The sequence below is a fragment of the Corvus kubaryi genome, unplaced genomic scaffold (genome assembly GCF_017639235.1).
Source record: "Corvus kubaryi isolate FWS band 111438036 unplaced genomic scaffold, C.kubaryi_AGA036_p1.0 37391, whole genome shotgun sequence".
NCBI classification, from domain to species: Eukaryota; Metazoa; Chordata; class Aves; order Passeriformes; family Corvidae; genus Corvus; species Corvus kubaryi.
The window spans coordinates 10,684,557-10,711,869 of NW_024581130.1; the positions used below are offsets into that span (position 1 = coordinate 10,684,557).

General features: G+C 54.1%; 3 protein-coding genes across 6 annotated transcripts in view; 2 read left to right on the forward strand and 1 right to left on the reverse strand.

Moving 5' to 3' along the window:
- Positions 1-3,199, forward strand: part of ARHGEF17 (Rho guanine nucleotide exchange factor 17) — a 34,155-nt gene extending 30,956 nt beyond the window's left edge. Inside the window, exons 16-22 of the mRNA XM_042037898.1 lie at positions 85-331; positions 412-498; positions 606-673; positions 1,023-1,171; positions 1,263-1,437; positions 1,646-1,888; positions 2,435-3,199. Of these exons, the coding sequence (XP_041893832.1) occupies positions 85-331; positions 412-498; positions 606-673; positions 1,023-1,171; positions 1,263-1,437; positions 1,646-1,888; positions 2,435-2,625 (1,160 nt within the window). The 3' untranslated portion in view covers positions 2,626-3,199. The remainder of the gene's footprint in view (positions 1-84; positions 332-411; positions 499-605; positions 674-1,022; positions 1,172-1,262; positions 1,438-1,645; positions 1,889-2,434) is intronic.
- Positions 3,200-4,683: 1,484 nt separating this feature from the next.
- RELT (RELT TNF receptor) lies at positions 4,684-11,005 on the forward strand. 4 transcript variants are annotated; one of them, XM_042038107.1, is made up of 11 exons: positions 4,684-4,767; positions 7,216-7,273; positions 7,577-7,666; positions 7,752-7,906; positions 7,987-8,072; positions 8,332-8,565; positions 8,728-8,808; positions 8,897-8,978; positions 9,060-9,245; positions 9,318-9,440; positions 10,112-11,005. In XM_042038107.1, the coding sequence occupies exons 2-10, from the start codon at positions 7,229-7,231 to the stop codon at positions 9,403-9,405; spliced, it is 1,047 nt and encodes a 348-aa protein (XP_041894041.1). In that variant the 5' UTR covers positions 4,684-4,767; positions 7,216-7,228; the 3' UTR covers positions 9,406-9,440; positions 10,112-11,005. The 4 variants fall into 4 exon arrangements, with proteins under 4 accessions (XP_041894041.1, XP_041894037.1, XP_041894039.1 ...); XM_042038103.1 differs by lacking the exon at positions 4,684-4,767 and adding an exon at positions 6,893-6,984; XM_042038105.1 differs by lacking the exon at positions 4,684-4,767 and adding an exon at positions 6,893-6,984 and having other exon boundaries at positions 10,115-11,005.
- FAM168A (family with sequence similarity 168 member A) lies at positions 10,915-27,313 on the reverse strand. The gene is made up of 6 exons (XM_042038108.1): positions 27,204-27,313; positions 21,354-21,479; positions 18,996-19,138; positions 17,710-17,884; positions 16,246-16,375; positions 10,915-15,522 (listed from the first exon to the last, which is right to left on the reverse strand). Exons 1-5 carry the CDS (start codon positions 27,235-27,237, stop codon positions 16,263-16,265), a joined length of 591 nt encoding a protein of 196 aa, XP_041894042.1. The 5' UTR covers positions 27,238-27,313; the 3' UTR covers positions 10,915-15,522; positions 16,246-16,262.

Here is a 27,313-nt window from a genome sequence, read left to right on the forward strand (position 1 = left end):
CCCAGTCTCTTCCCCATGACTTTGGAGGGTGTTGGATGGTCGTGGTCTGACTCCTTCCTTCCTCCTCCTCCTCCTCCTCCACAGATGAAGAGATTCCAAGCTGCAAGGAGGCAACAGTGGAGACGACGAGCTCGGAGGAAGAGCAGGAGCCCGGCTTCATGCCCATCGCTGGCACCTACGGGCAGAACCGGCACAGCGAGAGCCCCACGGATGGGCGGGCCCTGCGCCGCTCCAGCCGCGGCTCCTTCACCCGCGGCAGCCTCGAGGACCTGCTCAGCCTTGACCCCGAAGCCCATCAGAGCTCCATGTGGCTGGGCACTGAGGATGGCTGGTACGGCCCCGGGATGGGAATTCCTGCGTGGGGAGGGAGCCGATCCTGGGTGAGCCTGAAGCTTTGCTCTCCTCCTGCAGCATCCATGTGTACCAGTCCTCGGACAACATCCGGAACAGGAAGAACAGCATGAAGATGCAACACGCTGCCGCCGTCATGTGCATCCTGTAAGTGGGGAAGGGGGACTTTCAGCTCTGGGGGGGCCAGAGCACGGGGGTTTGGGGTGGCTGAGCAGGCTCTGCAGCTGGATGTCAAAGGCGGTCTGCCCCCACAGGTACCTGGATAACCAGGTTTTTGTGTCGTTGGCCAACGGGGAGCTCGTGGTGTACCAGCGGGAAGCAGGTGAGGTTGGATTTGGGACATCAAAAATGCAGCCCCAAAGTGGTGGCTGTTGGGGGGTGGCTTGGGCAACCCCCTGGGGAGGGATGCTCAGGGTGGCTTCCTTGCTTCCACGGAAAGGGACATCCCTGGAGGGATGCTGGAGACACCAAAATCAGAGGCAGGTGGAGGTGGGCATCCTTTTCCTGGTCCCTGCCTGCCACTGGAACCGCATGGTGACATCAGTTTGTGTCCCTTCTGAGGGCTGACCTGGAGAGAGTTGTCTTCTGCCACTGCACCCCATTGTCTGTATCGAGTTGGACTTTTTCTGGGAATGCTTTAACTACCCACCCCACTCTCCCCACACTCATAGGCCGCTTCTGGGACCCCCAAAACTCCAAGTCCCTGTCCCTGGGCTCACCGGGGAGCCCCATTACCAAGATGGTGGCAGTGGCAGGGAAGCTCTGGTGTGGCTGCCAAAACCGAGTCATCGTCCTCAACACCACCACGCTGGCACAGGAGGTACCGTGGGCGCCGGCGGGAGGGCGCGGTGGGAGGTGTGACGAGCATCGGTGGCATCACCGCGGCACCGCTGTGGCTCTGTCCCCCGCAGCACACGCTCCAGGTGGGGCAGGACGGCGGGCGCAGCGTCACCTGCATGGTGAGCGCGGGAACGGGCGTGTGGGTCGCGCTGCAGGGCAGCGCCCAGGTCCGGCTGTACCACGCCACCACCTACGAGCAGCTGGCAGAGGCAGACATCACCCCCCCGGTGCACAAGATGCTCGCCGGTAAGTGCCACCCGTGACACCGCTCCAGGGGTTGCCAGCGCCCCTGGAAAATGCCCCGCAGCATCTGGCGCCACCCGCCAGGGGGGTTGTGGGGTCCCTTCCCCATGTGCCATGTGCCACAGATACCCCTGGGAATGGACCCCTGTGGGTTGGGGTTCCAGCCCCGTGCCGGGCAGGATAAGGCACTGATGGTCGGGATGCTCGGCAGGCTCGGATGCCATTATCCGGCAGCACAAGGCCGCCTGCCTGCGGATCACGGCTCTCCTGGTGTGCAAGGACTTGCTGTGGATTGGGACCAGCGCCGGCGTGGTGCTGACCCTGTCGGTCTCAGCCAAGGCAGCCCCCACGTTGGTGGGGCTGTCCCAGGGTCACACCGGCCACGTCCGCTTCCTCACGGCCATCGAGCTGCCCGACGGCTTTGATGTCCTCTTCCCGCTGCCCAGGGACACGGGTAGGTGGGATGAGTGGCATGTCCCAATCACGACACGTTTCAGGGGCAGTGCATAGTGTTGTGGGGCTGGGAATGCTGTTCCGGATGACCAGGAGTAGCCTTGAAATGTTGTCGGAGTCCTTGTTCCATCCTTCCCTTGTTAAAATCCAGGGTGAAAAATTGGCAGTGGAGGGTGGGGGAAGTTGGATGCTAAACTGCCCTCCACCAGCATGAGCAACCCCAGATGTCCCAGGGAGACCCAAATTCCCATGGGGAAATCCCTGTGTGGGGTGTCACCCAGCCCAGCTCCAAGCTTGGGGTGGGATGGGGAGAAGAAGGAGATGGGACAGGGGCTAGCAGTTTTGAAGGGAGGAGCTAGCACGGGTTGCAGGGGCCAGTTTGGGGTGGGAGGGGCTATTGGGATGAGAGGAGTTTTTTGGGGCCAGGATGTGGTACCTGGGAAAGTGGTGGAGGGGTGATGCTGAGCTGCTGCTGGTGGGGTGCTGGAGGGGACCAGCGGAGTCGCGGGGGCACAGGTGACAGCCTTCGGGGTTCTGCGCTTGGCAGGCGCCGAGAAGCCGAGTGAGGCCGAGAAACGAGACGCATCCCGCCCGCGTGCCCCCGCCCTGGCCCTGTCCAAGCCCAAGATGCTGGTGATCAGCGGCGGGGACGGCTACGAGGATTTCCGGCTGACGAGCAGCAGCGAGACCGTGGGCCGGGACGACAGCACCAACCACCTCCTCCTCTGGAGAGCGTGACCAGCCACGGCCCCCCCGGGCCGCCCCGGCCAGGACGGGCGGTGCTGGCCCCCCTGTGCGCAGAGGGGGGTCCCGGCCCCCTCCCCACCGCCCCCCGCCCCAGCACCTCTCATCTCCAACCCGGCTGCTCTCTGTGTGCTCGGGGTTGGGGGGGTGAGCCCCGGTCCTCCCGCCGTCCCCCCGGCCGCCGCACTGGACTCGGGGGGGGGACACACAGCGCTTCGGGGGCCTCCGGAAGATGGGGAGGGGGCGGGTGTTTGCTTGGGAAGGCGCGGAGGAGGAGGAGGAAGACGTTACCGAGCATCCCTGGGGACCGGCCGGAGGATGCCCAACAGCCAGGAACCTGCCTTGCTCTCCGGTTTTGTGTGTGCCTGCTTCACGGGGCGGGGGGGCGCGGCCCTGCCACCCCCCCGGCCCCCGGGACCCCCGGCCACGCCGCGGGACCACCCCAGGGACAATTCGCCCGCGGTGTCCCCCCCGGCCCGGGCCTCCCGCTAACCCGCTCGCTCCATCGCCAGCACCCAGATAGCTCTGTTTGTTTGTTCGTTTGTTTTAAATATATATATATATTATATATATATAAACATCCTTATTTATTGGGGGGGGTTCGGGGGCATCAGGAGCACCATCACCTCGCTGCCAGTCCCTCCACTCCGGAGCTGGGGGATTAAAACTCCCGGTTCATGGCCCTGAGGGAGAGCCTGACCGCACTGGTGGAGCTGGACCACGCTGGTGGCAGCAGGGAGCTGATGGAGGGGGGGTGGGAAGGAAATCGGGCCCCCCCTCCTTCTCTGTGATTCCCAGGGGGGTTTCGCAGCCTGGGAAGTGGGGGAAGGCGCTGCTGCCATTTGAAGCATCTCCGGACGAGAACAATCATCTTCACATTCCCTGCCAGCCACCAGGGCTGTCCCCCCACCCTTAAAATGGGGTGACAGTGTGGGGGACCCTAGAAATGAGGCTCTGCTGGACCAACCCTCCCCCATTTGCCCTTTTTCTCCCCCTTTTTCCTGCTTTCACCCCAGGATGCAGGCGAGAGCAGTGCTCCCAGACTGGGACACCCTGTTGTCCCCATGGGAGACGTGACAACCGTGGTGGCAGGGATGAATCAGGGTGTCCCCAATCCCACACAGCTGGGTGAGTGACGGGAATGCTGCCATCCCACATGGAGCCATCCGTCTGTCCGTCAGCAGGGTGAGTGGGTGTGTGCTATAATTGGGATGATGAGGATATTTTGGGAAAGGGTGGGGGGGAGGATTTCGGTCACTTGGGGGCTCTTTGTTATTAAAGGTCACCCGTGCCGGAATGATCCCAGCGTGGTCTCATCCTTCACCTCGGGATGGGGTGGCAGGGACAGGATGAGGACGGGCACGGCTCCCACCGCCCATTGGCGTCACTGGGAATGTCACCCACCGGTGCCACTGGTGATGAAGACCCCCGGGGGGAGGAAGAAATTGTTTCCACTACTGGGGTGCAGTTATTCTGTCCTGGATAACCCTGAGGGGGATATCGGGATATCCATCCCGTGTGCCACAGCGCATCGGGATGTGGCACTCCCTGGCTGGACAAATGGGACACCGGACAGCTGGAATAGGGGACACCAGGTCGTCCTGGGGAAAACTGAGAGGAACAGAGGGAACACCCGGCCTGACTGCAACAGGGTGTCCCCACTGTGGGAAAACTGTCCCCCCTAGGGAACAGGACAAGGACAAGGCACGGCATGCTGTAGGACAGGTAGGAAAGCGGGGTGCAGCACTCCTGGGTGCCCCCTGCGAGTCCATTTGGGGGAGAAAAAAAACCCCTTATTTTTTTTTTTATATTTCCTGCTGGGCACGTAAAACCCACCCCGATCAGGTTGTTCCCGTTTTCCCCCCCCAACCCCTCCGCGGGTGGGATGAAGCCCATCCCCTACAAATCCCGCCCCCGGCCCGGTTCCCGCCCGTAATTCCCGCAATTCCCGCCGTCCCCGCCTCGGCCGGCAGGGGGCGCTGCCGGGGGCGCTGCCGGGGGCGCGGTCTCGGCGTGTGACGTCACGAGCGCGGGCGGGGCTCGCGGAGCCGCGCGCCCGCGGGTTCATTCATGAGGAGGAGGCGCGACCGACGGGGCGGCCCCGGGGGGAGCCCAGGGGCTCCGCGGCGGGGACAGGTAAGGGACACCCCGGCACAGGGACACCCCCTCTGCCCGGGGCGGCTCGGATTATTCCGCCTTAAAGGGTTATTCCCCCATGGGGGGGTCTGGGGTTGGGGTTTCTGCAGCTTTGGGTTGCGCAAGGAGACGGCCTGGTGCTTTTTGGGATGCTCGACCCCCGCTTTGCGCTAAAAGAGGTGGGCAGTGTTGTTGTCTTGGGCTTATCCCTAAAGTGGGGCACGGGGGGAGCTCCGCCTGGAGCGGGATGCGCTGGGGAGAGCTCCGCGGGTCCGGGAGGCTGCGGCTGCTGCAGCGCCAAAGTAGGTTAAAATAAAGGGGGGAGAGGAGGAAAAAGTAGGTTAAGGAATACTCACCTCCAGCTGCCTGGGAAAAGGGTAGGAACCGTGTCGGGTCTCTCTTTTTTTTTTGCCAGAGCTGGAAAATCCCAGGGCTCGGAGCCAAAGAGCTGCATCAGCCGGGATGCTGCGGTGCGGGGCTGCACCCCGAGACGGGGCCGGGACGTGCCGCTGCCGCGGCTGTGCGCGGCCCCTGCGCTGCCCCCGGCATCATTTGACTTTAATGCTGGAATTCTGTGGCGGCTCGGTTGTTCCCACAGCTCCGATGGGGCCCGCGGGGTGCGATGATTTCGCTCCATCTGCCGGACAATCCCCTCCTTGTCCCAGGCTGTCTCCAGCAGCTGCTCCCCAAAGTTTTTCCGAACAGTTGCTCCTTTTTCCCTCTGTTTGTCTGCAGGAGCCATCGGCTGAAACCCTGTTCCCCCACAGGGAGGGGAAACCCTCGCTGGAATCCCAGCGGGCAGTTTTAGGTTACAGGCTGTATTAAGGGGAATAAAGGGCTCGTGTGACCCGGAGGGATTTGGGGAGGTTTCCAAAACCAAGTCGCCTTTTCTGGTATATTGGCATTGATGCACCAGTCAGGTGGAGTACGGGGGTGGTGGAGCTTGGAGTGTCCTCAAAAGCAGCCAGGTCTGGCACTGGTGGGGTTATTTTTTGGTTTCCTCTGGTTCTTGGAGGGGCAAATCCTGTCGATTTTAGGAGTGCGTGAGGGCAGCTGGGCATTCCAGCATCAGCAGCCGAAGATTTGTGCCTGCATCCCCCAGCCCCCCCTGGGATCGCCCCAAGCTGCCCCCAGCCCTGGGATGGCTGTGACTGGGCAAAGCCCCAGTGCCAACCAGGAGCTGGCACCCTCTGGTCCCTGCATCTCCTCCATCCCCATGGCAGCGTCTTGGGCATCTGAGGGATGTCCTTAATCCTTAGATTAAGATTGGTCTCAGATCAACTTTACACCTGCTCCTGGTGGTGTTTAGATCCAGTTATCATGATCTGGAATGCACTGGTGAGCCGGGATGCTCGTGGTCCCTCAGCCGCGGTGGGACCTCCCTGTCCCCTCCTGAGGCCATTTCTTCTCCAGCAGAGCAGGTCCCCAAACAACTCGGTGTGTCCCTAAAGTGCTTGAACTCCATCGCCCCAGAGGATTAAAATGCTTCATGTTAGGCTTAAACTCGAGTTTATTAGTGCTGGATTAGAGGGTGGAGAGCTCGCACGAGTATGCTGGAGAGGCGCATCCCAAATCCCAGGGAGATTCAGGAGCTGGGCCGGCTGGCTCCATGCTGGCATCCTGAAGGGGTGCTCCTGTACTGGGAGCTACTGGAGGGAACTGGAGCATGGAGGATGCTCATTTCAGGTTGTGCCATCATGTCCCAGTCCATGTCCTGTGAACACCCAGCTCAGCCCCGCTCGCCACCAGGACCCCCCTCATGTGTAACTGGCTGCATCTCAGGGTGGTGCCGGCCACTAATTAGGAGAAACTCGTCAGGCACAGGCTGTAACGAAGCTCTGCCGGGGCTCTCACAGGACCGTGACGACCGGGGGGGGAATTTCCATGCGGGCAGCAGGATTTCCATGCGGAGGCTGGATCCGGGTTTGGGTTGTTATTTATTTGTTCCTTCCTTCCTTCCCATGTGCTGTCAGCATAGATTTTAATTTTAACAGTCAATTGCTGGGCCCAAAGAGGGGGGATGAGACTCTGGGAAACACCTTTTGTTTTGTCCCAGTTTTTATTTAAATACTTCTTAATTTTTTTAGTGGCTTCACTTCCTTGTGACAGATGCAAGAGGATTTCCTCCGGAGCAGGAAAAACCTTTCTTTGACGTTTTTCAGCATCATCTGCTCCTTAGCCTGCTCCTTGCATGAATGGTGTGGCTCCACGGCTGAGGTTGGTCCCTCTCCAGTTTGGGATGGAGCTGGGATCTCCAAGGGAAGGGGTGATGCCGGGCATTCCATGAAATCTCTAAAAAAACTTCCTAGGGGATGGTTCAGGACTGCTGCTGCAGGGATATTTAGGCAGATGCCTTGGAGCATCCCACTGGGGAGAAAAAGGGCCCCCATGTTACTTTTCCAGTGGGGTTTTCCCTGGATGATGACCCCGGTGCTCTCCCTTGGGCAGGTCTCCCCTGGTGATGAAGAGGAGCGGGATGCACTGGTGGCTTGTCACTGTCCTGGGGGTGCGTATGGCCTCGTCTGCCCCATCCCACCCCTCTGCTTCTCTGATGCTCAAACACCACCCCATAGCCGTATAGGACATGGGGATGGGTTTGCATCCATCGTGGTGCATCCAGTGGGTTCATACCCCACACGCCACTGGTGAAGGGGGTCCACTGGCTGTGGGGCAAGCGAGAGGGTGGCACCCATGGCATCACCTGTGACGGGATGGCATCTGCCACAGTGCCACCGGAGCCACACCACTGCCGGCACAGGCTGCGGGGGAGCCGCGGCAGCCGGCACTGAGCGCTCTGATCCTCCCCCAGGTGCTGAGCAGACCTGCCCAGGGGGCCGGGAGCTGCAGTCCCCCGGCGCGGGGGCCAGCGGGATGCCCGCCCGGAGAGGAGCCCACCGGGGTAAGCCGTGCCCACCCGCGGCACCTCCACCCGGAGGGAAGGTGCGGGGCCCGCCCGTCGCTCACCCCCCTTTCCCTCACCGCAGGATCCAGCGGGGACGTGCCGAGCTTGTCCCCCCGGCACCTTCTCCCTGGGGGACGCGTCCTGCGCCGCCCACACCCAGTGCGGCGCCGGGAACAGGATCCTGGTGGCAGCGGGGACAGCGGCGAGCGACAGCCGGTGCGGAGCCTGCCTGCCGGGGTGAGCCCAGCCGGGGGGACGGCGAGCCCAGCCCCGCCCCCGCTCGGGCCGTGTCCTGACACTCCCCTCCCACCCCGCAGGTTTCACAGCCCTGGAGGGGAGAGGGAGCCCCGGGGCCGGTGCCTGCCCTGCGCCGCTGCTCCCCGCGGCACCCCGGGGTGCCCAGGTGGGTGCTCGAGCCGGAGGTGTCACCCCGGGGCTGGGGGTGATGGAGGAGCTTGTGCCGGCCCTCGCCCCGGGGACGCCACTCGGGATCTGTCCCCCCCAGGGATGGGGCACAATGTCCTGCTGGGATCACCTGCAGCTGAGGACACCTCTGCTCATGACACACGTGGCTTCTGCTTCCCTGGTGTAGGGCTCCTGGGGGAACGGGATTTAATCCCAACAAAGCCCCTCTCTGAGGCTCATACCGTGCCTCCTTGCAGGCCACCGGAGAGCCCGCAGCCCCGAAATGCCGGGCCGGGCACTGGGAATCAACGGGACGCGGGTGACCCTGCTGGGTGAGGAAGAGGAGGAGGCGGCAGCAGCGCAGGCGGCCGTGCTGACCATTGTCCCGGTCTTCTGTGCCATGGGATTGCTGGGAATCCTGGTCTGCAACCTGCTGAAGAAGAAGGGTTATCACTGCACTGCCAGCAAGGAGCCCCAGCCCGGCGGCACCGGTGAGCCCCAGTTGGGCTGTGACACCTTTGGTGATCCCACACCCATCTCCTCTCGCTCAGCCCATTCCTGTGGCTCCTGGTCCTCACTGTCCCAGGGCATCCCTCTTGTCCTTGGGGTGCCTTATGCCCCATCACCGAGTTTTCCCTAACTTCTGCCTCCAGGTCCCAGCTCCATCTACCAGCTGGAGGATGCCAACGAGGACACCATTGGGGTGCTGGTGCGGCTGATCACGGAGAAGAAAGGTCAGGGGGTCCCTGGGAAGGGGGAAGAGGGGGTGACCTGGGCCAGAGCCCCATGACCCGCAACTCCTTGGTGTCTTCCCACACACAGAAAATGCAGCGGCGCTGGAGGAGCTGCTGAAGGAGCATCAGAGGCAACAGCTGATGCCACCGAGCTGTGCCCCCCTCAATAAGTAAGAGTGCCCCTAAGGCTGCACTGAGGACCCCTCATGGTGGGATCACCCCCACACTGATGGCATCTCCCCCCTCCCCAGGCTGCACCTCCTGCCTCAGTTTCCCCCCGCCTGCCACCACCAGCAGCACCTGCACACAGTGCAGGGACCGGCCCCGTGCGCCCGCTGCAGCCAGAAGTGGCCCGAGGTGCTGCCATCGCTCAGTGCCACCAAGGCCCCCAAACCCAGAGCTCATCCCAGCGAGGTGACCATCCTCTCCATTGGCAGGTAAGCAGGGACACCCCCTGGTGTGTATCCCCTCTGCAAGGGGGGACAGGCTGACGTGATGCTCTCCAACAGGTTCCGGGTGTCCCGGATCCCTGAGATGAGGAGCGAGGCAGGGGGAGAGCCCCTCCGTGGTCCCCTCCCCGCCAGCAGCGGGATGTGACCCCCGTGGCTGAACAGCACCGACGGCCCCACGAGGTGAGGGGGTGTGCAGGGAGGGTGGTGGGGAGCCCTGGGGGCCCTTCCTGGAGAAAGGGGTTCTGAAGGCTGGAGGATGGAGCATTAGCGCTGTAGGGACACAGCGTTAACACTGTGGGGACAGCAAGGCAGGAGCGAGGGGGTGTCCCACGCCGCAGGGTGCTGGCAGGGCCTGGCACAGGGTGGCACGGCCGGGGGCTGCTCCGTGACTCATGGGCAGCTGCACGGGCTCACGTGCCCTCCCTCACGTCCCCCCATCCCCTCCTCCAGCAGCGCTGCTGCTGTGACCATCCGGCTCTGGCCCCCTTCCGACAAGGACACTGAGGGGCTGGAGCATGTCCAGGGAAGGGAACAGAGCTGGGAAGGGGCTGGAGCCCCCGGAGAGGCTGAGGGAGCTGGGAAAGGGGCTCAGCCTGGAGCAAAGGAGGCTCAGGGGGGACCTTGTGGCTCTGCACAGCTCCCTGACAGGAGGGGGCAGCCGGGGGGGGGTCGGGCTCTGCTCCCAGGGAACAGGGACAGGAGGAGAGGGAATGGCCTCAGGCTGGGCCAGGGAGGGGCAGGTTGGGAAGTGCCAGCCATGGATGAGTGACACCGAGTGACTCCTGCCACCTTTGGGTGGTGCAAAGGGCCCAATCCAGGCTCACCTGTGGTACATCCCTTGTCCTCCACAGCAGGCACCTCCACAGGGGTCAGTGACAGCCACAAAGACCCCGTGGAGGGGATGGAGGACACTGCACATTGTCCCGCTCAGAGCTGTGAAGTGCTGGAGGTGGCAGCTCAGCTTCTGCTCCTGCCACCAAGGTGTCCAACAGCAGCACAGCAAATCCAACATCTTGCTTGGCTGGTGACAAGGATTCTCTGTCCCTGAGGTCTGGTGGTGGTCACAGTGTGGTGGCCTGACAAATAATAACTCCGGGAGCTGCAATGCCGGTGGTGGTGGCCACAGGAATCATCATCTCTGGGAACCATGGTGCCACAGCACAGCTCCATTGGAAACACAGAAGACACTGGATGCCATTTCATGATCACTCTCTGGGTCTGTTGAACTCTCCAGGGCCATCATGAACTCCCAGTTTCTCTCCATCACCAAATGCCAGCACTCAGCATCGCAGGATAATGAATCACTGGAGCATGCAACAACTCCCCCCTTCCCAACAACCCAGATGGGGCACGGATTGCTCTGGGCAAAGCTGGTCACCTGCATCCATCCATCCATCCTCTCTCCAAAGTCTCAGTTCAGGAGGACACGGTGGTGATGATCACCATGAAGATCACACACTTCACGTTTCATAGGAATTGCTTCTCTGGGATCACGCTGGCTTGGCCATGTTGGGACCACTGGGATAAACCACCCAAGGTTGGGTTGGAGACCGTCAACCTCAACCACCAACCCAAAAAAAGGGTTTATGGCCGGTCTCATTCACCTCTCCACTACATCATTGTGCCAAAAAACCAACCACCAAACCCTCCCAGGCTCTTTTATTTATTTATTTAATTTTTTTTGGAAACATTTTAATAGTTACCGAATGTTCTACATCTTACAGTAAATATCGTACAGTTACAAACTCTTGGCTGAAATCTGTCAGGGAGATCACGACCTGATCTTCAGAACCAAAACCAGAACAGAAAACAAACGGGAAAATAACCCCAAATTCACACTTCTGATGGACAAACTGAGGCTGTGGGGCTCCCAGGGCATCAGTCCAAGGCCATGTTCCCTACACACCTGTGAGATTTAGACTTGGAAGACATGGTTACTCTTGGGTTTAATTTTTTTTTTTTTTTTTCTTTTGGGGAATTTCTTTTGGTATTTATTTTTATTTAAGAGGTCCAATAGTACTTAAAAATGAGCTAGTCTGGTGGTCAAAATTAATTTAAAAATTAATTACATAGAAAGAGGGGTGGGAGCCTGGCGAGGGTTGAGGCCGTGTTGTGGGAAGGGGAGGGTTTGGGTGTGATCCTGCACCTCACCATGCTTCCCTACAAATCCCTCCCCTGATCCTGAACCCCTCTGCCCCCAGGAAAATTCCATCTCCCAGCTCCATCCCTTGCAGGAGGATGCAGGGAGGCTGCAGGTGGCCATGTTGCATCAAGATTATTCCCTACAAGCAGCACAATCAAGCATTTCCAAACAGGAATCACTCCTGTCAAACCACGTATTTTGCTATTCCTGCCCTGCAAACATTCCCACAAGTTCTTTTACCTGAATGCCAGAGAATCTCCAAGTGCCATGGTGCAACATGCCACAAAAACACCTTTTCCAAGGTTTCCTCCGTCCCAAGCTCCGTATTTATTTTCCTTTTTTCCCTAAGGGAATGCTAACGCACAACGGAGAAAATATTTGGAGGCTGATCCTGGCTCAGGAGCGAACGGAAGATGGGCAGAGGGTCACCACAGTTTGGGGATGAGAGTTGGAGGGCCTGAAAACATTGGCAATTCAAAAAACAACCTAAACCAAAACCACATGGATTTATGGGTATCCAGCAGCTCTTATTGCTATTGTTGGCTGGTTGGATTTTACCCAAAATAAAGCCTCAGATGTTGTTTTGCACCCCCCTAAAAAACCAGGATCCCATTTCATGCCCCCCAGCTGGGAACCACATCATCCCCCATTGCCTGCGGGGATGCAGGAGGAGAGGAAGGGGGCAGCAAAGGGGGGTGTCTCTTGGGGAAGGACCAGGTTTGGCGGGAGGCCGGTGGTTGGAGGAAAACCCAATGCTCTGAACACCCCCCATTAAAACAAACCCCTTAAATAATGCTTCCTGGGAATTACATCCCAGAACTGCAACAATGCTGAACTGGGTGATTTATTATTCATAAAATGCAGGAACAAATCCTTGCCCGGAGGGTTCAGCCACTTGGAGGCGTGATGGCTTCAGGCTGCAAGGGGCTCCTGGGGTTTGGGGGTCACCACCATCACTAAAATCCTATTTGCCCCCAAATCTTGCATTGCAGCTCGTGTTTAAAGCACAGGTAAGGGCAGGGATGGGTTAATGGTTTGGAGTTATTTTCCTTCCTCTTTAGCTGGAATTTTAATCTCAGACACTTCAGTGGCTGCTAAGGATGGTTTAACCCCTCCTGCTCTTCCCCACTAATGCCCGATGTGATTCTTCACCATGGAAAACCCTTTTCCTTGACCAATGTCAGCAAAGCTTTGCTGGAATGAAATATTTGAGAAGCTGGTGGCCTCCACTGTGACCTTCCCATGACCCTCACTTAAGCCATGATGTGACCAAGGGAAGGACTTGGGATTAAGGAAAGGGCAGGAAGCATCTCCCCACCACCACGGCAGCCCCATGAAGCCACCTTGGGAAAGAGCTACCCAAGCCTGGCACCGTGTGGTGGTCCCAGAGCCATGTGGTGGCCCTGGTTCCACACAGTGGCCCAAGGCTGGTTACCAATGCCCTCACTAAAGCCTCTGGTGCAACAGGTGGCAAATATTTCACCTCTCCACAGTATTTCTGCCTGGGAATAATGGGGTGAGGAGCACTGGATCTGCTATTGATCCAAGTGAAGGAATTAAAACCCAACTGCCCCATGTCAGGTCTCATCAGTGGGAACCACACTCAACTCCTGGGGCTTTCTCCCCCACCTTTAATGTTTTTTCCTTCCAGGAGAAAGCCCATCTCCTTTCCACACAGCGGCCAAAACTTTAGCACTTGTTCCTAAGGTGGTGCAGGGTGCCTGGGACAGTGGTGGGAGGATGTCTGTTGGGAGAGGTCCTTTGCAGAGCCCAGGCTGGGATCTCAAAGCTCGTTGGACCCTGCAAACCAGAGTGCTATTATGTTGGGAGACCTGACTCAACGCTGACAGACAACTCCTGGTACGTAACACAAAGTCAACACGAGAGGAAAAAAGGGGACCTCAGAAGTCTTCACTTCCTGGGATCTACTGGGGGTTTTTTGGCCCAGGTTTAACTGCAACGTGCTACAAACAGTGGAAGGACAATGTAGTGGTGTTATTTCCCAAGGTCCTGTTGCTCTTTACTAATCCTAGCCTTTGCCAAGCCAAATGGGGAACCCGCTGATTATTGGCTCTTTTTCTCTTTTTTCCTTTTCCTTTCCCTCTGTACAAACCTGAAGTACAACCCAAGGGTGCCCCTTCCCCACCCCACAGCACTGCTGTGCAGTCTTCCCCCACTTTGTTCCCTTTGAGGCTGAGGAGGTCAACCAGAGCTTTGCTCTAGATTTCCTTTAAAACCAGCAGAATCAACCAAATGACCCCCAAACAAAAATGCCAATGCCAACACCCAACCTGACAAACCACCTGGGACCAGCCAGTGGGAGGAAAAGTCCTCCTGGGATCCCTTGTTACTCCCCATCTGGCCCGTGCTCAAGGGAAGCAGCTCCAGGAGCTCCTCCCAGTGGCAGCAGAAGCCAAGCTGGGAGACACCACAGAGAGCATGGAATACTTTTGGCACACTTGAGGCAAAAATCAAAACCCAACCAAGCTTTTGTCTCAAAAAACCAATAAAATCCCAAAAACCTTGTTTCTATGCTGGGTTTAGTGACAAGGATTTAAAAACAAACTGGCCACAAGCATTGTCTGCAAATCCAAACTCCCTCTGCTGCCCTCGAGACAACTTATTGCTCTACTTGGACACCCCAAGGTGGGATGTCACCAGCTTCCTGTCCCCATGTCCCAGGGTAAGCCAAACCCCCCCAAAACAACCCTGGTGTCCACAGCCTCTGCATGCCTGGTGTCCTCTATCCTGGTCCATGTCAACTGTGGATCACCTTCCCTGCTGTCACCTCTTCTCAGGTGCCTTCCCGTGAAGAAGGCGACATGTTTATTGCTATTGCTTCCTCCTCTCCCACCTCTCCAAGCAGAGCAGCCAGACATCATCCCCCTCCCCAGCCTTCCTCTATGGTGCTGGTATTTGTGCTTGGATGAACATTTCTCCTGGAAGTCTTGGAGCTGTAACCCAAAGAACGGGACGGGGATACCTCAACTGCCACAGAGGCAGCACAGTTTGGTCTCAGCCTTGCCAACACCATGGGTGCAAGGTGAAGCCACCCATCTTCCCCTCACCCTGCCTTGAAGACCCATCTCCCTCAACCCGATGCCCTCTTTTCCCACACCACCATACTCTGGAGAAGCTCTTCAGACCAAACCCTGAACCGGGAGAAGCTCTTCAGCCCTACCTTTGGACATCTCCTTGCTTCCCTCGGCAGCTGCCCAGCACATCTCTGCCTGCAAACAGCAGCCAGCAAGGAAGGAGCCACCTTCTCCCTCCCACCGCCCCAGGACGTGGCTGAGGGGGAGCATCCCGCTTTCGCAAGAGGTGCAAGATGCTCCCAGGGCACGTGTCTTCCCGCTGCTCCCTTCCCATCACCCACGATCCGTTTGCCCAGTTGGAAAAAGCAGACCAAAGACCCGCTGGTGACCAGTCCTCGTGCTTCCTAAGACAAGTGTGTTACGTTGCTAATTATATTTATATTCTCTTACTCCTACAAAAAGAAGGGATGAGTTCAGAATTCCACTGCAGATAATGCATTTATAATCTATCACGACAGCTATCTGGAAGACACCAATTTTCTCGTAATATGTTATGGAAGATTGAATAATTTATATTCTTCAACTAAAAATACCCAAACCAAATCGGAATAAGCCTGCCTACCAGCGCTGTGCTTTTCACATAGTACCCTGAACATCAACCACTCTTACTAGCCAAAAAAAATCTAGGCTCTTGTCAACAACGACGACAACAGAAAAATAACAAAAAGAACCCAAACGAACAATAAGTGGGGGGGATCTTTGCACCACTCAGCTGGGCAATGCTGGAAAAGTGAAGATTCTGAGCTTTCAAATGATAGGACCAAAGAGAGAACTTGACTATTGCTCAGTGTCAGTATGTGTGTTACACAATTCATGTGGGAGAAGGAGAAAGGGGGAGGAGGGGGGAAAAAAAGAGGCAGAAGATTAGAAAAAGCAGCTTTTACAAAAACCACTAAAGAATGCATAAAGTGACCCTTGCACTTTTTTTTTCTTTTGTTCTTGCAAACAGACAAGGCGCTGCAGCCCAGCGGCCGCAGCACCGATGTAAGACTTGTGTAGTTGCATACAATGTTTGACTCCGGATCTGGAAGAGACCAAACACAACAAAAACAGGGAGTTAGAAGGATGTTCCCCTCCTCTCTGCATCCCTGCACCACATGCAGCTGATCCATAAGGAATTTAACCATCCCTGCGGGCGATTTCTCAGGCAAGGGAGCTGGGAAAGCAGCAGCTCGCCGGTGATACCCAATGCAGGGGATTACAAACATGCAGATGGGATGCTCCCTGCTAATTGCACACCAATTTGGGAGGGGCAGGATGAGCCCAGCGTAATTTGTGTGGCACAGAGATTTTAGATAACCCCAGGGCTGGATGGGATCTCTGCTGCCTCCCTGGGCAGCACTGTGTTCCCATCAGCTGCCTGTCCTGGTAATTGGGCATGATGGGCCAAGGGCTCCTGGAAGAGGCAGTTGGGATTTCTGGGATCCTGAGCATGACAGGAACACACAGGCAGCCGCAGGCAACGCCGGTGCTAACGAACAGCATGATCTCCCAGCAGGGGAAAAGAAATATTCCAGTGACATGAAGATGGGGAGGGCCTCTCTGTCAGGGAATGCAGTGATGGGCCTGGGGTAATGGTTTTAAACTGCCAGAAGGCAGGGCTAGATGGGATACTGGGAAGGAACTCCTTCCTCTGAGAGTGGGGAGGCCCTGGCACAGGTGGCCCAGAGAAGCCCCATCCCTGCAGTGTCCGAGGCCGGGCTGGATGGGGTTTGGAGGCTCATTCAGAGCAAGAGGCAGCACTCACATGGATTGGCCAGTGGTTTACCAGTGTGGAGGTACGTAGCTGTAGGTGGGGGTTCCTTGAGCCCTGTACGTTGGCACGGACACGGGATGTGCTCCGATGGCAGTGTGTTGGGGGGTGGTCAACAAGGTCCCTGCAAGGACACAGAGGAACACTTGTCACGGAGCAGAGGAGGTGGCACCCGAGGGTACAGTGGGGCAGGAACAGCACCAGTGCCTCCTTTTTCCTTTTCCCAGATATTATTCTGCCTATCAGACGTGAATCGAAGGTGTTGGACCCACGTGACTGGGATCAGCCAGCACCACTAACAGAATAAAAACACCTGAAGCTCCAGCAGATCTTCCATGCTACCTTTGGCCCTTAACCTTAAGGGTTTTCCTTGATTTTCCCAGTGTTTCTTGTCCCTAAAGACCGGCAGTAGAGCTGGCCACAACCTGCTGACATCTGCCTGCTGAAAGCACTGGGCTAAACTAGGACAGCAAATCACTGCACAGATCTGAAACAAACTGGAAGGGATGAGGGATGCAAAGCAAGATGAGGAAAAAAGCCAACAGATCTCCAGGGGAAAATAAGATGAGCTTTTTTTTTTGGTCTGCAGTTGGCCAACAGAGGAATTTCAGGTCAGAATTTGCACAGTGCCTTCATGGGAAGGGAGAACAAAGCCCTGGACTACTCTGTTCTGGGAGCAACTGGGTACTCAAACCAAATTCTCAGTTTCTGGGTATCTCTCTACAAATGTTATTAATGAAATTCTAACACATCCCACGTGCATTAATTACATTTATCCACATCTCAATAGAAGCAACAGTAAATCTCTCAGAGTGGTTCTTGTCACATCCAGGCTGCAATATCTCTGCTTGGAATAGGGATTGTGTCCCATTACAGACTCCTACTTCACAGCTAATGCAGATGCAAAAGGATGAATGATGCATTTCTTGGCATAATTCAATATACAATCCTAAGAATTGTTAAGGAGAAAAATACAGGCTTTGGAAAAAATAAAACCTGCCCCTATCCTTACTTAATGCACTATCAATTAATTGCAGATAGAATCTGCCCATAAAATGTAGAGGAACTGGGATAGATAAACCAAGGTTAATATTAATTTTGTCAAACAAAAACATGACCATAAGTGTCTTGAAAACAGGAACTTGAGAGAAATACAACTACTTGAAGATGGACCAACCTGGTTATTCCTTCACTTAAGGAACAGACAGAGGAAAGAATAATATATTTAAGGATACAGAATAATATATCTAAGGACACAGGAGTGAACCAAACCAAAGGTCTCCTCTGCTGAGTCAGATCAGGATTTTGGGGCAAATTACTGGATTTTTGCCTGCAAAGGGGCAGTAACCAGCATGCAAAACCAGCAGGTGAACGGTGTATAAGGGCTGAGGCAGCACGCCGGATGCGCAGAGAACTCTTTGTGCAGGACTCAGAGCACGGGAAGGGTTCCCTCCTTACCTGCTGACATCGCCATGGTGGTGCCAGCGACCATGCCCATGGCCACGCCGTTGGTGCGGGGCGCGGCCACCGGGGCCGGGTAGATGGCCGAGGGGATGCTGTTGGGCTGCACCACCGTGGTGTGGTGGATGACGTGAGGCTGGGCCGCGTACACGGGCTGGGTGTAATAAGCTCCCTGTTGGAGAAGGGAAAACAAAAAATCCCACCATCACTCCAGGTTCTTTTCCAATCTAACGATTCCTCGGTTCTGTAATTCAAGCCCTGCCGAAGGGCTGGTGCTTCCCATGGACAGCTCCTGTGCCTGGAGACCTGGACCAGTGGATATGTGGAATGGATGAGGAGGGAACCAGCAGTCGAAGAGTCAATCCACCCAGGACAAACCATGCCGCCTTCATCCTTTGGTGGGATGAAACAGGGCCTGGACACAAATGGCTGCTGGTGTAGAAAAGGAACAAGAGATGGAAGAAAAGGACAAGCCATGGCTCTCGGATGATCCCAAGGTGCTTGGGACCAGGAATTGTGTCTTCTTCTTCTTTCCAATGGGGCACCAAAATCCAGGCTGCCAAGACTCACAGGGTTTTGAAATAAAGGGAGAAGGTTGCATGGGAATAAAAGGAGCCAACAGAAAAAGCTTCACGTGCAAAGTAATGAAGGGCCTGAAATGAGGAGATGCATGAGGGAGAGAACTGCTGTCCCCAGGCAGCAACACTGTCAGGACCTGCAAACCAGGGATGGGAGGAAAGAAAACAAGGATTTCAATCAGCAAAAGGGAGATTTTACTGTGTGTTAGTGAAAGCTGTCAGAGAACTTCTGAAGGTCTGGATTAAGGGGAGAAGGAGGTGCAAGGCAGCTACTCCATCACTTCTTTCTTTCAGGAGCTACAAAGGTTGACAGGACAAATGGCAGATGCTGTGGCTGGGATCGGAGGAGAACCAGTGTGCAGGGGCGGGTTTGGACCCCAATGGCTTATGCGGTTTCAGGAGAGGCACTGGAAGGTGACATTATGCAATGCAAGGTGACAGTGGATCAGCGAGATGCTCCAGTCTCAGCAAGGCACGGGGAAATCACTCCATGAGACTGCAGCTGCTGGAAAAGTTGGTTATTCAACATAAAGGGGAAGAAAAGCCAGGGAAGTTGTAGGGCCACATTGCTCTGAGAAGCTCCGGATTTTCCGTGGGAAGGGATATCAAGGTGTTACCAGCACCTCCATCACACCAAGCTGGCTCAGCCCTGAGTGCAAGGATAGAGCCCTGCAGGAAGCTCTGGTGACAGGAGGTGGCACCTACCTGGGTGTACAGGTTCTGCTGTGGGTAGGCACTTCTGATGGGGTACATCGCGGTTTGGTACGGATTCGGAGACGGCGAGTAGGGAGGAGGGGCGTTGTTGCTCTGGGTCGGTGGCACCTTGTAGGGGGTCCCCGCAGTGTACCCTGAGAGAGACAAGAGGGATCCCAGTCAGGGGCTGGAATGGCTGCTGAGGAATGGTGGCCAGGGCTGGCAGGAGGGCTGGGAGAAAATGGGCCCCAAAGACTGTGTGGGATGGAGAGGAGAAGTCAAGGCTCAGCCCAGCCGGAACACTCCAATATATTTAACTTAGGTACTCCCACCACCAGTGTTCAGCAATTAGAGAAGGCCAAGATTTCAAGTCTAATATCCCACATCTCCTCCAAGCACTGAAACAGCACGAAGAACACATGGAGCATTTAGGAACTCCCAAACAGCGTCTCACCACTTCCTGATTATTGCAGGTTGGAAGAATAGGTGTTAATTAACAAGGGGAGTAGCTGTGACCCTCTTCCTCACTCACATTAGCAGGAGAGCAACCATCTTTAACTGAGAGGTGGAAAAGGTTTGAAATACTGATCAGTGCAGAAGTGGAGCCTTCTCCATCAGGACTCCTCCAGGAACCCAACGTCACCCACAGACCAACCAACCTCCTGTTTTTCCATCTAATGGATTTTTTTCTCTGTTCTGAGCTCGTTTTTTCAAACAAAGACCTGGGAGGCTGCCAGTTCTCATCATCACACTTCACTTCTGAAGGGTGTCTAGAGGTGTGGACCTGCTCAAGCCTGTGTGGTTTCACCACTTTGAATACCAAGATTTGTAGTGGTTTCCCAATTGATGAATCATGGACAATTTATCTCCTGTACTAAAAAGGTATTAAACATAATAGCCCAGGCAGATGTAATCTGCTGTGTTTATAAACTCGGGAAAAAACAGAACAACCTGCAGGTAAAACAATGTGAAATCAAGGCTTAGTGACACAAGATGATGGAGGCTCCTCTCTGTCTGGCAGCTAATTTTAAAACCTAATTATGACTAACACCTTATTAGGATTAGGCTGGCGTGGCCCGTGCTGCTGCCGCTTTGTGGTTCAGCAGCAGTGAGCCCTTCAGCTCCAGCATCTATTAAAATTGCTGATTAAATCCCTCATGTCACTCGAGAAATCTCAGCCTTATTGATCCTGCAGCTCACAAGTGCCCTGGATTGCACAGAAATGCCTTCCTATAAAAGGCTGGTTGGGGGGAAAAAGAGCTAAGTGGGGAATTTTGTGTTGCCACCTCCGCTTGTTTCCAGGGTTCACCACAAGCAGGATTCCTCAGCTGGATAAGGAACTGACTGGATGTCCACGTCCAGATTCTGCCCCTGTGCCCTGCTCAGGTGAGACCCCACCTGCAGCGCTGCTTCCAGCCCTGGGGCCAACAGCAGAAGGACGTGGAGCTGCTGGAGGCAGTCCAGAGGAGGCCCCAGAGATGCTCCAAGGGCTGGACCATGCCCGGTGTTCAGCCCCTATCCCAAGGAATGGTAGGGACATCCCTTTTCCAAGAGAAAGTCTCCCAAAGGCTTGTTAAATTTTTTTTTTTAATAACTCTTTTCATTAAAAAAAAATTATATTTCTTCTTCTCACCTTGCTGTGTAATTGATTTAATTTAGCAGGAAAAGGGAGTCTGGAGTAGCTGGAAGGTGAGGAACACTCTGACCCCACACCACTCATGCCCCAGATTTAGCAGGGAACAGTCAGGCAGGGGCCAGAGGACACCCCACATACCAGGGAAAGCATCCCAGGGTTTATCAGGGAGCTTATCAGCCCTCCTGGAGGCATTACTTACCCTCTTCAGGGATGAGATGACAAGGCTCCACTGGAAAAGCCTGTTTGACTGCGATCCCTAAACAGCACCTCCTCCCCCTGCTCCTGCTCAGCCAGGCTGGGTTAAAAGGGGGGAGTTTCAACCGTGTTCCTTGAAAATCAGGCTTTATTTTGGAATTCTTTCAGTTTTAAGGGAATAGGGAATAATCTCCCTTTGGAGATGAACACTTGTGAACCATGCCAGGTTGCTCCCAGCAATCAAACACTCAGCTAAGAGAGAGGTTTCACCTTCTCTACTGGAATTCCTCCTCTGCAGAAGCAGCAGGAGGGTCAGTACTCTCCTTTTCATGATCCTTCATGGTTTTAATCCATCAAAGCCAGGTTGGATGGGGCTTGGAGCAACCTGGTCTAGTGCAAGGTGCCCATGGGGGTCAGAACAAGATGGTCTTTAAGTCTCTCCCAACCCAAACCTCCCAGTCCACAAATCAACCCCCAGCAGGGGAGGCAAACGGGCACAAACCAACCCGGTAAAACCCCAGAGGAAAAGGTTTATTTACTGAATGCTGCAGAAGAAGCCTGGTAGGTTCTGTTCTCGGTGCCAGTGTCCACTGGGAGGTGGAAGGTGCCCTCAGTGGCACAGGAGGAGGAGGTCTGGGGCCAGGCCTGTTTCATCAGAAGTGTGGCTTGAATGGAACAGAGAAGAGGTGTCACACAGAGAAATGACAGACAACTTCCTGCATTTATGTCACATTGGAAGCACCTTGCTAATCTCTTCCTCCCCAAGTTCCTATCCCTGGGGTGCCGAGCCCCACGGAAGGGACTTCACACCTTGGTCGGGGCTTGGAAATCTTCCTGCAGCCCCAAGGCCGAGCAGAGATGTTCCACACCCTCCACATCTGCTCAGACCCTGAATTAACCCTCTCTGAAGGTACCGCTGTAAATCTGGAGTGTCACAGGGCTGGAAGTTGGGAATGAGGGACTGAGGAGGCTGAGGAGGAATTGGCAGTGGAGACACAGCCCACAGCAGCACAACACATCCTAGTGGATGGAAATCCACTTCCCAGAGAGTGCAGGGAAGCACTGCTGCAGGTCTGAGGTCCACCAAACCCTCCTGAGACTCTCCTGGAGTGGGGCAGGAATGGGGAGCATGGAGGACACCCAGCAGTGCTGCTTTACTGGCCATCATCAGCTGGGGAAGATATTCCTGGGTGTGACATCTACCTGGATGCTGCTCCACTGCTGGAGATGTGGAAACCTGCTCCTCCCTCCTCCTCCTTCAACAGAAAGCCAGGAGGTTTGTGGGAAATGAGAGATTCGAGCCCAAGTTCTCCTCCACTCAGTCACTGATCATTTCCTGCTCCAAGTCTCTGCCCTCTCCCAAAGGTTTGGGAGTTATTAAGGATTTCCAGGCTGCCTTGCTTTATTTTCCATGGTAGGCTGCACTCAGGAACATCACACTGGAGAGCAGCTCCCAGCGCTGTGACAGAAACTCCTTCGCTTACGCTTTTATTCAGAATCAGATTCATTTTTGCCTCTGCATTTCACAGAGGTTTTAATCTGCGAGACTGATGAGACAATTCATTCCAATGTTACACGAATCCTTCCTCTGTGGTTTTCCCTCTCCACATTAAACCTGCCACAAAATCAAGGCAATTTGGGTTGGAGATGGCTGGGAGATTGCCACAGCTCTGCATGTTCTTTATTAAATCACGGATCCTCGGAGAATCCATCACCTAAAACTACACAAAACATGGATCAAGGTGGCTTCCAGGACCATTAATACCTCCTGGTCCTTTGCAGTAATTCCCAGGGATCACAATCCAGCCATGACTATTTCGTATCATTTAAGGGCTACCTCCAATCAGTGCCTTGTGCATTTGGGTTATCCTCTCGCCTAAAAAGAAATTAAATTAAAAGCTTTTACTCATTACCAGCTTAATCCCTGGCAAAGCAAGGGGTGGGAACTGAGCAAACAATGTGAGCTGCGGGTCTCTGCAGTGCTGGGACCACTCTGTTTTCCTGACAGGACCTATAGTCAATGTGGGAATGTTCAGGACATATTTTAAGTGGAAAAGACAAAAATATGAACCCTTCCAACCCAAACCATTGTGGGATTTCTTGCTTCCCTCTGACAACCTCATTTGAGATGGATACAGCCTCCAGCCCTGAACAAAGTTTGCAACAAGCTAAATTCCCCAGGCAATCCCGTGCCTGAGTGCCTCAAAATGATGGGAGCACTTATCCTTGGAAAGCCTTGCGAGGTACTACAGGATATTCACCCCTCCAGACCCCAAGATACCCCTTTGGGGAACCCAGTGGTGTCCCCAAAGAGTCAGTGGGCCCCCCTAGAGAATGGCTCAGAGCACTGCTGATGCTCCAACCTCCTGCAAAGCAGCATTTCCTGCAGGCAGGATCCAGAAGCAGGAATGGGGGATCAGAGCCTCGGTCCTGTCCCACGACATTGCCACACGGATCCCTGATTTCTGAGGCTGATTTCAGTTCTGCTCTGTATGGGCACCACTGCAAAGCCATTACTTCTGCCCTGCATTATTAATAAACACAGCTCCAGCCTCAGCCAGCCTACACGAGCAAAGTGTGTGTCCTACTTTCAGGAAAATAAAAAGGGAGGCTTTAATGAAGGAAGTTAAAACAAAACAACCACGAGGCAGGCAGAATGCCTGGGAGGGAACATGCACCAGGCTTAATGAAGACATACATAATTTTATTTTTTTTAATTGTGTCTCTGCAGCAGAGTGATTTTAGATGCTCATTTTTGCATACTTAAAAGGGATTTTTTTTGTTTTAAAGAACAGTGTCCTAAAAAAACAGGATTATTGCAAGCCTGAGTTTGCAACGCTGGTGTTTTGCCTTGTGTCTCTCCCTCTAAAAACTGGAAAAATGCAGCAGGAAAATCACACAAGGCAAGAACTTGAATTGGAATGGAAAGGAATTCATAGAATCACAGAACATCCTGAGTTGGGAGGGACCAACAAGGATCATCCAGTCCAACTCACGCCCTTGCTTGTAGGGATAATCTGTGGAATAATCTAACACCTTTTGAGCTCAAACACCAGCAAATATCCACTAGAAACCTGGCACTGGGAGAGGGAGAAATCAAGACTAGCTCCAGTTACCATTTCCCTTCCTCACTGGTGGTGCTGGACCAAGGGGACTCCAGATTTCTCCAAGGTCCTCTCCTTGATTCCTTACCCATTTCTGATGCTGCTACAAAGTTTAGGTCACTACACTGTTAAATTTCCCATGTGGATGACAGGATTTTGGGAACCATGAGGTCAAAAGAGCATGACCTTTGCTGATTTGCAGCTGGGCATCAGGGAGTGTTCGGAGAACAGCAGGGACAAAAGCAGGTGGCATTTGAGAACTGGATTTATCTTCACTCAGGGGTTGATCTCCTGCCAAGACTTTGCATGGAATCCCAAAACAATTCATGAGGTTTGGGGCAAGAGACACCTAAGGAGCACCTTCAGGGTGGAGCAGAGAGGATGATCAAGCTGGGTCTGAATAGTTCTGTTCAAGACCTTGCTTGCAGTTACATCCCACAAATCCAGAAGCCACAAGCAAGGGATGCTCTTCCCACCCTTTCCAACCTCTATTCCAAGCAGTACTAAGGGGCACGTTTGCCTGGTTAATTGCCACATGGCCAATCAGATGAACCCTTGGTTTGTGATTGCTTCTTCGTGAGCTGGAAGGATTTCTGCCAGCAGGTACCCCCCCCTCCCCAGCCTGGGAGGTTTGGAACAGGACCTTGTCCATGCATGAGATGCTCAGGAGCAGTAATTCTGCTGGGAATGTGCAGCATCTCTTTCTTTTTTAGACTCAATGTCTAAAATCCCTTAAAAACATACTTAGAATTAGTCTGCTGTGTCACAAGTCCAAGATTTTAATCCCCAGGCCAATTCCCAGTGTGTTTGAAGGACACCAGGAGCACGTTCCTCTCCAGGTTGCCTCCAGCCTCCTGTGTGACAGCAGCTCCTTCAATGTGAGGAAACACTCTCCATACTGATGCAGGTTTTAACTCGGCCACTGAACCACAGGATTAGTTCAGCCCAATTCCATTTAACGCAGTTGAGGATGCTGTCACTCTGTCCCATGTCCCCACTGCTGGGAGATTTTATGGTGCCTCTTTTCTATCAGTTATCTCACAAAAGCTCTTATTTTTTTTCTCCTGGAAGTCAGTTTTCCATTGAGAAGGGACCACTGGATGTGGTGCTGGGAGGTCCTGAGCAGCAGAGCCTGCTCCTGCTTCCCACAGTAGTTAAAATGGTTTGATAGCCTGCTGTGATATTAAATTGTATTGATTTCAAGAGCTGCAAAATTGTTTATAACAGAACCACAGACTGGCTTGGGTGGGAAAGGACCTTAATGACAACCCAGTTCCAACCCTGTGCCTTGGGCAGGGACACCTTTACCTGGACCAGGTCTCTCCAACTTGGCCTCAAGATTTATGGGAAACTCTATAAAAGGTTCAGCATTTTAACCCCAATTTTAATTTCTGAATCTTAATCTTCATTGTTTCCTTGCGAGTTTAGTGCTTAGCTGTGTTACCCACTGCAAGGCTTTTGCTCTCCATGCAAAACAACCTGTCAGCTCTCTGGACATCAGGAGATTTCCAAGGTGGAAATTATTAAAAGCATTTTTTAAGGATGAGAAACAGAGGAATGAAATTTAAATATCAAGTGGCCGTGGCAGCTCTCTGGCTTGAGCATTAAGCTGCGCAACAAAGAGATCTGGTGAGGGGGGACAAAAATGATCAGAGGACTTTTTTGGGAAAGCAAGTCAGGAAAGATTAGGATTGCACTTGAGAAGGGAGCATTGGGAATGAACAAAAGGCTGACTGGCACAAAGAAGACTGACCACATCATGCAAGTCTAAAGCAACAGACAATAATTGGCATGGCTTTAAAAAAAAAAAAATAAATCAGCAACTCGAGCCTTAATGAATCTGCAGAGCTGCTTTCTGCAAAGGACTGAAGTGATAAAACAGAGCAGAAATCAAAGCATTTTTCATGAGAGGACCCCACAGCCACGGGGACAAAGGTAGGGAACAACCAACATCTTGGAAAAGCTGCTGACTAACAAGGTTTGGGGGGATTATTGCACGTGGAACAATTGTGAGGAAGCTTCTGAAGGCTGTTTTCAGTGAGGGGAGACCAGGGCAGATGGAGAGCTTGGCTCCCACTGAGTGTCCCTTCTGCTGGGTGGAGGGGGCAGGCTGGAACGATGGGGTTCCAGAAGGGATGTCCAAGGGTTTGCTGCTGCCTGCCTGGGAGAACCCCAGTTTTCAGGGTTCTCCCTGTGTTTCCTTGTTCTCTCCTGCTTTTCTCAACTGTTCAGGTTGGAAGGGACCTTAAAGCTCGTCTCCCTGCTGTGGCCAGGGACACCTTCCACTATCCCAGGTTGCTCCAAGCCCATGCAACCTGGCCTTGGACACCTCTTTCTGAGGGCTGTTTCAGTTTGTTTTCTAATGGAACCTCCACCCTCCCAAGGACGGTGTCTAAAATGTACAAGAAGCAATACAGACGCCCCCAAAAATCCCTATCCTGCAGTGATTTGGGGTTTCCTCTCACTTGGGTGCTCCCCTGGCCATCTGCCCACTCAGTGGAAGAGCTGCTGCCTGCATGACTGGGGACAAGTGACATTTTATAATATCCAGGCCAAAATGCTGGAATGCTGCAGTATTTACATTCCTGGCTGAGCAGGGAGGACGTCGCCAGCCTCTGGCAGGACAAGCTACTAATAAATTTATGGGCTTTTTCTTATTCTGTGGAGTTGTTTTCATTTAATTCCTCCCATGTTTTCTCCTTCAGGGGAATTTGAGGGTGGCCAGCACACATCCAGGGGAACAAAACTTGTTTCATGTTTCATGTTAAGGCTTTAATGGGAAGAAACACAGCTAAAGACCTTATCAAAAGCACATAAACCCAAACCAAACACAACAGATCCCTTCCAGAATCATCCACAATAAACAGTTTTACGGAATATGTGTAAACTGTGATGTGGAGAAGACAAAATCAAAAGATTTTGGCAACAAACCCCTCATTCCTGTTTCATCAGCCTTGGAAAGTGCCTGAGCCTGGGGATCCACTGATTTTATGACAACTGAGAGACTGAAAACTTGGCAATTAAAGGGAGAGAGGGTTTAGCAAGACTGGCACGAAGTCCAGCTTTGTGTTCCTTATGCAAGCAGCTCTTCCTGCTGCACGCTCAAAGACGGCTTCATTAGCAAGTTTTAAAATCCTGTGGCTCCTCTGAGGCAAAACCATTCAGAGTAAACATCCCAAGCAACCAAAAGTCGAATGCGAGGGTGAGATACTATTTTTCATCTCCAGCATGTGCTTGGAAATGGATGAGCAAGGAATGTTTTCAGGCCCTTTTACGGATTTTTACCTGGGGCGTAGCCAGGGCTGCTGGTTGGATACATGTTGGGATTGTAGGCTGGGGCAGCGGTGGGATAGCCTGTTGGATAACCTGAAATGAGAGAAAAACAGGAATTAGGA